At 38.5% G+C, this 10869-nt stretch overlaps 2 protein-coding genes across 2 annotated transcripts; both read right to left on the reverse strand.

The window, feature by feature from the left end:
- Nucleotides 1-1338: 1338 nt before the first annotated feature.
- nmbb (neuromedin Bb) lies at nt 1339-2531 on the reverse strand. Its single transcript, XM_042513878.2, has 3 exons — nt 2150-2531; nt 1720-1907; nt 1339-1613 (listed from the first exon to the last, which is right to left on the reverse strand). The coding sequence occupies exons 1-3, from the start codon at nt 2376-2378 to the stop codon at nt 1560-1562; spliced, it is 471 nt and encodes a 156-aa protein (XP_042369812.2). The 5' UTR covers nt 2379-2531; the 3' UTR covers nt 1339-1559.
- A 2395-nt stretch (nt 2532-4926) lies between these two features.
- Nucleotides 4927-10367, reverse strand: sec11a (SEC11 homolog A, signal peptidase complex subunit). The gene is made up of 6 exons (XM_042511314.2): nt 10180-10367; nt 9587-9696; nt 7957-8106; nt 7592-7711; nt 5468-5525; nt 4927-5359 (listed from the first exon to the last, which is right to left on the reverse strand). Exons 1-6 carry the CDS (start codon nt 10228-10230, stop codon nt 5309-5311), a joined length of 540 nt encoding a protein of 179 aa, XP_042367248.1. The 5' UTR covers nt 10231-10367; the 3' UTR covers nt 4927-5308.
- Between the last annotated feature and the right edge of the window lie 502 nt (nt 10368-10869).

The raw sequence follows: 10869 nt of genomic DNA on the forward strand, positions 1-10869 counted from the left end.
ACCAAAGCTTTGAATGCAAGTTTGATTGCTTTTCTGTAGGGACATATTTATCACAGTTGTACCCAATTTTCTAGCCTGTTAACCTACTTGTGTACAATATTCTGCACCTGAAAGTTCCAGCATCCCAGAATGGTGTCTGGCAAAATAATGACAGGTTCACATGTGTATTTATAAAGAAAAACAGACTGACCCAGACTTGTGTCTTCAGTGAAACTCTCAACAAAGACCTCATTAGGCTTTTCTGTGCTGCAAATTTATTTGGAGTGAACTCTAGACTTTGCTCAAATGAATGGACAGACTCAATGTTCATTTTGACTTTGATGACCTCTTCGATAAATTATTAGAAACACCTCTCAGTGTGACACAATACACTTCAAAAGCCCCACAAACTGTATCCTCCAAGACGACCATAGTTTTAGTTTCAACACCTCTCAACAGAAACATTTAAACCTTCATGTAGGATTCACAGCAGAACTGCTGTATTTTGATACATTAATTCAAGATAGATGTACCTAATAAACTGGCAAATGTGTGTGTTTCTTATTCTGAGTCACTTTTTGGCCAAAATTGTAGCATTAACCAAAAATCTCACCTGATTACACAGTCTGTTTCCTCCCACCACTCTGTACACAGAGCACATTATTCCTCACCTTCAAACAGATGTAAAGCAACACACTATGCATTGTGGGAGAGATATTGAAATAGCCCATCCGTCATCTACAATGAAGTAGCCCAAGGCAAAGAGAGGGCCATCTCACCTCACCAACTATTGATCGAGAGAACAGATCATCCCTTTATGCAAAGGACAGGAAAAGTACAAAAGATAATATTGATTTTATGTCAAAATATTCAGGAAACTAGAAAATGTGATTTATATAAGCTGCCTACATTTTTATTTATGTAAGTGTTATTTTGGAAAGGCCTTAGGCACAAAAGCAGGCAAAATGCCCATGCTGAACAATCAGTTGGTTGTTGGGCCTATAAATAAGGACTTGTACAGGTCACATGACCCCTGTCACCTCAGTATAAATTCAGTGTTATAGTGTTCATGTACTGTAAAGTCAAGACCAGATTATAGCCATAATGAATAAACTGTTGATTTATGCACGTTTAGCACCATGTTACAATCTTTTGAGGCTTCCGTGAGTCATACCTGTCTCCCTGAAAGGGCGATGGCATTTTCAATAACGTCTTTTCTATATTCTCCATTTTCGTGTAGGCAAACAGAAAAAGTCCAGTGGTGTAGCCATGATGAAGAACTTCTGACAAGATTTCAGTGAATCAAAACATGATCCATCAATATGATAATTCATCTGCCACAGATCAAAGTCACAGCAGTGCAAATAATCATTTTTATTTAATATAAATAACTTTAAACGACAAGACAACGTGAAATATCATCATCAAAATAAATTGAAGAAACTTTTACGAGTATTGCAGTACAGTTACAGTAAATTACAATCATGATGAGCAGGAGACTGTAGGCTGTGTCTAATGTATTTATTTTAATCCATGAGGCCGGCTGACCTCGGATCCATGCGCGCTACACATCCTGTAAATCACTTTCTGCTTTGGATGAGGCTTTCTAAAATCTTCATCAACATGTCCGCCTCCTGAAACAGAATCCAGAAAAAAATTAAATGACTAAATTTCAGTTTGTGGGAAACAAACAAACAAACAAATAAACAAACGTTTGGAGTGGACATGAGTGCTGCTCACCTGATTTTTCGTGCGGCTCTCTTGTGTGTCCACCTGCGCTTCTAACGCCACGCGCAGGAACTCTTGGAAAAGCTCCACAAGAGCGCTCTGCTCCGCAGGCAGGGTGACGTCCAGCGCACCGACACCCTGCCCATCAGCTGAGGGCAGCATGGGGGGATCCATCACACTCTTCTTACCCATGAAATGTCCTGTCAATTCAAAGACAAAGCTCGTAAATATATACTTAAAATTTAAGTGAGATCTGGAGGACAGAAAAAACCTTTTGAAGACATGAAAAAAGTCGACATTATTCGAGGCATAAATGTGATAATGTAACAAGACAATTGTTAAAGTGGAAATATATGAAAGTATATTCATTAATTCATTGATTCCATCCGATGCAAACGTAACCGATTGGTCCATAGCTATTAGATCAGATGATGATTCTTACCTGTAGCCCAGAGATTGCCTCTTGGATTCACTTTGATTTTTGCAACTTTATTCCTAAGCTCAGTCAGGTCGAAACTGACTGCGGCAGTGAAAGACATGAAAGAAAATAAGACGAGATAAGCAAATAAGCCACACTGGCACACAGTATTGAGCGTAAACCCTCTCATCTCAGCGCGCAGCGGCGAACTGTCCTCCAAGGCGCAAATTTCCAAGTGTCTCCCGTTGGTCATGGATGGCTCAGGCGTATCCTGCTTTTATAGGCGCTCCTGTGCGGGGTGGGCTCTGTTTTATGTTGCGTGTACTTTTGATTCAGCCAGCTGCATTAATCGAAATGTACTAAGCCGAGTCATTGTCAAGATTTCGTTGAACCGCGCCTCTGGCTGTGCGTATTTACGCACCACACGATTCATCTTTTGCTCGCTGTAGATGGGAATGTTTGCTGAAAAACAGTCTCCCCAGCCACGCAAGTACGCGAACAGCAATAAAGCAGTGTGCAAATTTTAATGGTGTTTGATTAATTCAGGTTTGATTTACTTGCCCTGGTGAAAACTAATGATTTTAGAGACATAATATGTATACATGGGGAAAAATACGGGAATCATATCTATTTCTATATCTATATCTATATCAAACCAATTAAATATCATTTGTCACAACATACAGTGCAACCATTAATGAACTCCGTGTGGAGGTTGTGGAGTGTAAATTGTGCAGCCAGGTTGCCACGATAAGGCAGAGGTGATTGCTAATGCTTCATTCTAAAGCACCGCATACAGTAATTTGCTGCTCGGGTCCCTCAAACCCCCTCCTGCTCTCATGGCCAGACCTGGACCTACAATGAGCAACATGACATTTGGCCAGTTGCAGCATGCTGCTATGATCATCATCAGTCCTCTGAGGACAAGAAAACCTGCTGATTCTCTCTGCTAATTTAGAGCCGATAAGACAGACTGGCTCTTTGTCACTTCATGGTGCTAAAGTTGCAAGTTTAGCAGAGGTGCTGCAGTTTGCATCTTGCTCTTTTCACAACCTTTGGCATTTACACACACACATACTTGTGATTTGAGAAATTGTGCACAGCTGAATGTCAGTCTAATTAGAAGACTCTCTGACCATCACAGCATCACTCTCACAAAGTTCACAGATTATATGAACTGAGACAGCCATGGTTTTATGCAACACTGAATTTCACCTAAAAGGTGTGATGGATATCCGAATCTCAGGCTCTAAACAATTGATTCTTAGATCTAGAGACACAATTAACAGTGTAACTTGGCAGGGGAGCATAGCACCAAATTCTTGACCCTATGAGTAAGGAATCTTTGGGCCCCCGAACCCTGCCTTATCCCTGTTTCTTTCACGCAACTTTCGCCTTTTGTTTTTTATTTGGAACCCCAATTTCCCTTTCTTAGGGAAAGACATGATGCATGCTGGTGCCCCAGCAGCATAAGCAGTCCAACTTTGCTCTAGCTGCACTTATATGTATCCTATGTGCGTGAGGGTGAGAGATGCCTATTACTATTTATTAAATAAAGTTCAGTTCTTTCGACTGTTTTTTTCAGCCAGTTTTTATTTAGTTATGACACTTAATAATATAATTACAAATCAAAAAAGTGCCAAGAAAACCAAACTTTTTATTCCAAGCTTTTCAATGCCCACCCTCTCATTGAGGTGATCAGTCATCAGCCCCATTTTTCTGCCCCACTACAACACCCTTGCTACTTGGGGTTGCTTTGTTCATACATGGCCACAGCAATATGGAAAACTGTGTAGAATCTCATTCCACAACTGACACTGTACCAACAGAAGTATATAAAGTTTATTTAAAAAAAGGGGTTATGTTTTACATAAAAATGTCATAATGTCTAATGTGACCACTAACATGTTTTTTTTTTTTTTTACAAACTGCTAAATATATTTATAGAAAGTGCCACCTAACAGGCAACACGATCAAGGTCAAGTGAAGATGGCAGCAAAGTGCAATTTCAGTCAAAAATGAAGTACCCCAATAAAGTTTTAAGTGGATCCATATTATTGTATGATTACATGACCCTGTTGGAATACCTCAATTCACACTGATTGCAAAGACACTTTAAGCGTGCTCACATTCTATTAACATAGAGAACAGCGTCAAGGTTAACACTCAATGCATGTCTTCACTTATGAAAAGCTCAGACCACATATAGAGACTGTGTGTGTGTGTGTGTCCTATTTCAGTGACCTTTAAATAGTTAAGTTATCAAACAAGCCATTACTCTATTTGATTTAGAAGAAAACATGTGAGCAACAAATTATTCCTGGCACAGCTCTGCAAATTAACCCCAACATGAAAAGTTTCAACAAGAATATTTGAACTGATGAATGTAAAAAAAACAGGTGGTAATAAACAGTTAACAGGAACATGTATTTTTTTTACTTCAGATAAAAAAAAAACATTGTTCAACATTATATATGATTAGTAACAATTTTCCTGCAAAAGGTCTTTGAAAAAGATTTCTAGATCAGATGTTTTCCTTATTACCCTCTAAAACAAATACTGGACAGAAAACACACCTACTTTTATGTGAATTCTTTTGAGTCTGTATATTAAAAAAAACCAGATGCAGGCACAATAAATAGTCCGCTTGTGACATGTCCTCCACATTTCCAGATCACCATCGCTCGATCACCCGAGAAAAATGGTTTTAATTCCGCCACTGCAGGGTAAACATCCTCTGCAGCAGTTGCTGATGTAGAACAGGAGCCAAAAGTGAGACAAATAATTAAAATAATCCATAGTGGATGGTAACCAGATTTCATATTTAATATCATTCATATTCACTTGTCATAAAATACTTCACACAATTTGTCAAAGACAATGATTCAACAGAAATGAAACAAGACTTAATTTATCTTAATGAATGCTTTTTCACATTCTGAGGATTACAAATAAAGATCGATTTCAAACTAAATCTAACCTAGTTCCCTCACAAAAATATTTTTAAAGCTTGGATTTTTCAAATGTAAACACCCTATCCACATTTCTACAAAATGTTCAAACAAATGGTACAAAAAAGCCAGTTGGGTTTGACAAAAATCTAACTTAATTCTGTTTTGAAAGGCATGACTGAGGTTTCCTGGACGTAGTTTATCCTTCTTGAGTCCTGAAGTTTGGGTTATTTCACTCCCGATGGACCAACACAAAGAGACCCAGCATGAAGAGAACGGCGTACTGCAGAATGAAATCATGGGAGATTTAACAAAATGGTCATGGTAGACATCTTTAAGTGTAAAAATTATCTTTTCAGCTAAAACTGGTGCCATGGGGTCAATTACTTACTTTGAACTTAGGGTAATCATTCATGAGAATAGTGACGATTCCGATGTATGGCACAAACCTGGAGATGATCAAAAAAAAGTGCTTATGATCAAGTAATTTCATTGATGCACAGCTTGTAAATATCATACAGCACACAAAAGGTCTACAGCTTAAGTCACTGTACGAAAAATTTTCAGGGTTTCATACACATCCATGTTTTGTGGTGGGCTGCCAAAAATCAACTTCTGGTGCCACTTGTTGATTTTCTATTTTTTGGAACTGAACCGTTCATTAAGAGCACTCGTGGAATATATATCCCGTTTGGCTACAACAAACGCCAGGCGCAGTGAAAGTGAAATTTATCCCTTCATTGCATTGGGTCTATAAGTTTGCATTCACTCGCCTATGCAGCAGCTGCTCCTCTCAAATTATAAAGGATGGATAATAAATTATTAGTGACTCGTATTAAATTGCTTTGAGTAAATTCACCACTTCTAAACGGGTCTTTCCCCTCTCTACATCCATACCGCTGCCTGCATGTGCATGTCTACAGCCACATGTACCTAAGAGCTGCGTGAGGGTCAACATCACTCACTCCGCAGTAAAATCTGGGAACCAAAACATCCCCAGAAAAACACTGCTCAGAAAAAAATGACTGCTTGAATTGAAACAATCTCAGTCAAATTAGGGCCTCTAACAGATGTTTCAAGTCTCTGGCAAGAGACTGCATGTCACTCAGTCAGTGATGGTAACCGTGTGGAGGTGTGTGTATCACCAAGGCATGATGGTAGTGGGCAATTCATATTTCTTGTGTAGCTGCTTGTTATCAGTTTTGTTTGCACCGAAGTAAGTAGGGAGCAAAGATGTATTGTTAAGTTTTAATGTAGCACTGCATTATACAGTGCGTCACGTGAAGTGAAGGTTTTTTTTTTTCTTTTTCTAATTTACAATAAATGTCCAGAACACAGCTATGGGGTCATGCTCTTTGTGTGGAGGAAGGAGCATCCTACACCAGCCCTCTCAGCAGCTAATTGTTATTTTTGATAGTTGCTACAACACTGACACACACACACACACACACACACACACACACACACACACACACACACACACACACACACATCTCAACAAGCACTGATGAAGAGGATGAAATTCCTATATCCTACCTTGTTCAATCTGAATTACTTAGGAAAGATATTAGAGCAACCCCTAATCCCCAATCTTACACAGCAACAATGTGAAATTGCTGTTTTTTGACTATGACCTCGTTCTCCTTCTCAACTAATTCAGAATTCTGCAGCACGAGGCGTACTGTGTGCTCTCCGTCTGGTCTGTGTTAAAAACGTTACACTGGCTGCCTGTTAGTTTTCAGATTGATTTTAAAATTCTTTTATTAGATTATAAGGCACTACGTGGCCTTGCACCAGACTACATCTCAGAGACGCGTTTAGTTTATGAACCAGGAAGGCCCCTCAGATCCTCCGACTCCTCTTTTTTAGCTGTTTCACAGAGCAGAACTAAAACATTTGGTGATTCTGCTTTTAGCCACTATGCCGCAAAACAGTGGAACAGCCTGTCGGAGGAACTGTGAGGTGCAAATATTGATACTTGTAAAACTAAACTAAAAAATCTTTTTAGTCTGGCTTTTATGTAGGGTCTTACTATTTTATTTTTTACTTATTCTGTTTTTTAAGATCCTTTTTTTCCCATTTTTGCTTATTTCATATATTGTTCTTGTTTTGTATTTATTTTTTTAATCAAAGCGTAAAGCACTTTAAGCTGCATTGGATTTGTTTGAAAGGTGCTATATAAATAAAATTTGATTGATTGATTCTCAGTTTGTCTCCAACCAAAGACAAACAGGGCTATCATATATGATCACATTAGATTGTATGTGTTACTTTTATTGTGTCCATTCCCTGTAGAAAAGCCTTTGCAACTCATATTGTTTCATTTTTATGAATATTCTCTGCTAGATTGTTCAACTTTTAGTGGTTTCATATCTCCAGCTTTGAGGCAGAAACATATTGTACTGATACTTGTGGCCTCTACTGTTGAGTATAGTTGGTAAAGTTTAGTGTCCTGTTATGTTATTCACATATCTGTATTATTATCGCTTTTTTTCCCTCAAAACAATGCACTTACCCCCGAGCTCGTCCCACCACATCTTTTTTCTCGAGCCAGTGTTGGCCCTGCTTGTACAGTCCTCTGTCATCCACTGCATTGTTGTCCCCCTTGGTCAAGAACTTAATGTCTCCATTTTCCCTGTGGACAAAGTATTCGCATGATTTTAGACCACAATGTACACCAAGTCCTTCTTTTTCAATGAAAGAAGGACTTGGATGAGGATACATGATGAGTGTGAAATATCACAGAGGCCTCTGTGCATTTTTTGACAGGTTTTCAATACAGTTCAATACTATGAATGACATTCTCAGGCATGGGACTCAGCGATACTGAAAGTACAAGTTCATCATGGACAACAACACTAATAAAGCGTGCAGTCGTACTTTTCATGGATCTTTAGTACTCTGTGTACTATTGGGATCTCTCTGCCTTCTATCCTGAAGACAACAATCTCTCCGACTCTGATGGGATCCTCTACCCGGTTGGTCAGAAACAGCAGGTCTCCTCTGTGGAAAGCTGGCTCCATACTCCCACTGAAATGGAAAATGGATACACACTGTCAAAATTAGCTAGTAGTATCTGAGTCATTTAAATCATTCATCATCAAATTGATTGTTTACCGGTATAATACAGTTTGCTGGAGAGAGAACAACATAAAAGAAGTAAGAGAGATGACAGCACAAAGCAACTGAACTTCCACTTCCTGGCTACAGACTGTGGCTGAGACTGATTTCCCTGATCTAACTCAAGAAGCACTACAAACCTCAACTATTTCTAAATCAATTTAAAGCTATGAGGTAGCTTTCTCCATTATGATCACTGTTAAGACAAAGTGCCGTTCAAGGTTTGCCAACAAGCGCCAACACGTGTGCATGACAACAGCACTTACTAATCTGCTCCTGTGGAGCTTGGATGTGCACAGGTTAGCTGCTGTTGTATGTTTCTGTGTCATATTGTGTGCTTTTATGTATTTTACTATGTTTATTTCACTTGCTGCAACACAAATTGCTCAGTGGGACAAATAATAAAACTGTAAAAAAAAAACTGAGTAAAAAAACATGCACATTTTCAGTGTGTTGTTTAGCAAATAGTCATCTTTGCAAAGCCACAAGAAGGCACAAGAAGGTTTTCACGATGAAATCTACTTTTCAACACCACGACTTGAAATAGGACAAAAAAAAGTTTTTTTTAATTGAATTTTAACACAAAAAAAGTTGAAAAAAAAAGAAAAATTTGATACCGCTTAGAAAATTAATATTAAAGCCATTAAAAAAAAAAATAAAAAAATTAGAAGATAAATGTAACAAGGCTTTACCATGAGAAAGACAATCTTTTTTTAGGTGAATAGCTGAGAACAGCAGTATGACGGTAATTAACATTAACAATAAAAGAGAGCTAGAAAGCCCAGTGGGTTAGGGTGTATCAAGACTGAGTACTGAAAGCGTTTCAAATATTTAGAATTGACATTAACTGGCAAATCTATATTTTTGACAACACTTGTAGTTAGTTTTCTTTCTGTTGACAAAGGTTGAGGTTTCTATATATTTAAATTCATGAACTAACATGAATGGCTGGATAAAACTGGAGCCAAACACATGGACTTTGGACTGGCAACAAGGTTATCATCCCAAATGGAGATGCATGTGTAATCTTTCAAAGAGTCAGGTTTTTCAGGAGAAAAAAAGCCAACAAAATCTAATTCTGTGCTTGTACAATAGGCACATACGCAATCCTCGGGGAAAATAGGAACCACCGCCTCCCATCATACAAACTCTTGAGGTACAAATGTGCCTATTATGAATGAAAAACGCACTGGCCTTTGATGATGTACTTACTGATTACTGCATATTTTTTATGTATATTTCCATGCAGAACCCACCAGCTCAGCAAATGTTTTATTACACAGGGGTAGTTAGTTAAATTCGCAAACAATAAATGCTCATCAGCAGAGGCTAGAATTGCCAAATTAGGCCAGAACAAGAATCTAAATCCAAACACATATGGCTAACTTACCTGAGAACAACAACAATTGGACTCTCACTGCCAGTGACAACCATCAGCCCCTTCCAGATCATCAGCGCAGAGGAAACAATCATACCAAAGTTCAGCACCTGGTAATACAACTGGAGAAAAAAAGAAATCTAATATGGGATGTGCCTATACAACTATAAATAACATAGTTTCAAGTATAAACTGATTTTATTCCAAGACAAACTTGTAAGTTAGTCTAATATCATTTTCCCCATAAGTCTGAAATAACATTGAATTTACTTTTGATTCATAAGTAAACAAATCTGACTTTAAACATTTGCTAACAGTGCCATACAAGGTAAAAAGAGAAAAATAGCTAACGTTAGCTAACTTGCACCGAAGTCAGATTTACAGTTTAAACGTAGGTTTTCGGGCGTCTTTTATGCTGTAGTATAAAGGGGACCCTTTGAAAGATCCATGTGCACAAAACAGTTCACTTTCTAGGTTGCTAACAAGTGACAGACAGACTACAGCATTAAAAAGCGGTCGACGGCTAGTTAACGTTAGCTCACAGCTCTCTCACCATACAAAGAAGCAGCCGTAACACCAGAGTAAACTAATGTTCCGGTACATACCTGCCGCTTATTCATGCGACGAACATCGTCGAGAAAGTCTAAAGATAACATTTTTGCAAATACTACTGGGTAGAAAAAGCACCTAAATCACATGAAAACGTTGAAAGTAACGAGCATATGGATGCACGGTCGAGGGCTGAAACTTGCATCCGAATCTTCCGGGTGCGCACAACCGGAAGTCCCGCCCGCGCGTGAGCGCTGTGTTGAGGTGTCAGTCCAGGATACGAGAGGAAGCGAGCAGAGGCTGCTTCAAAACTGCAAAACTGAAAGGAAACGTGTCGCTGGCTCTGTGCTTGTTCAAGAGTGTTTCAATGCAATGTCACATGCACGTTCACTCAGGTACTTTCCTGAAGTAGGCTACAAATTTGAGGCATTTGTACTTTACTTGAGTTACCCATTTCCATTCCACGGCTAAATGTCACAGGCCTGTTTTATTATTGGACTGCATTTCTCTGACAGAGTCATGATACATTTATAAATCATGATACATTTATAAATCAACAGCATATGAAATATGCTGTTGAGTTTCAATCAGCTTTACCTCAGCTGACCACAACAGAAAATATGAATTACAAAGAATGTATCAGCTATAATAATACAGTAGCCTATGTAAAGTAAAACATTTGCAGGGGTCAATTTTCAGCAATAGTTTATACTTTTGATACTTTGAAGTAGCCTAAATTTGACTGA

This window comes from Plectropomus leopardus, chromosome 1 (genome assembly GCF_026936395.1).
Source record: "Plectropomus leopardus strain MGB_pleo_1.0 chromosome 1, ASM2693639v1, whole genome shotgun sequence".
NCBI classification, from domain to species: Eukaryota; Metazoa; Chordata; class Actinopteri; order Perciformes; family Serranidae; genus Plectropomus; species Plectropomus leopardus.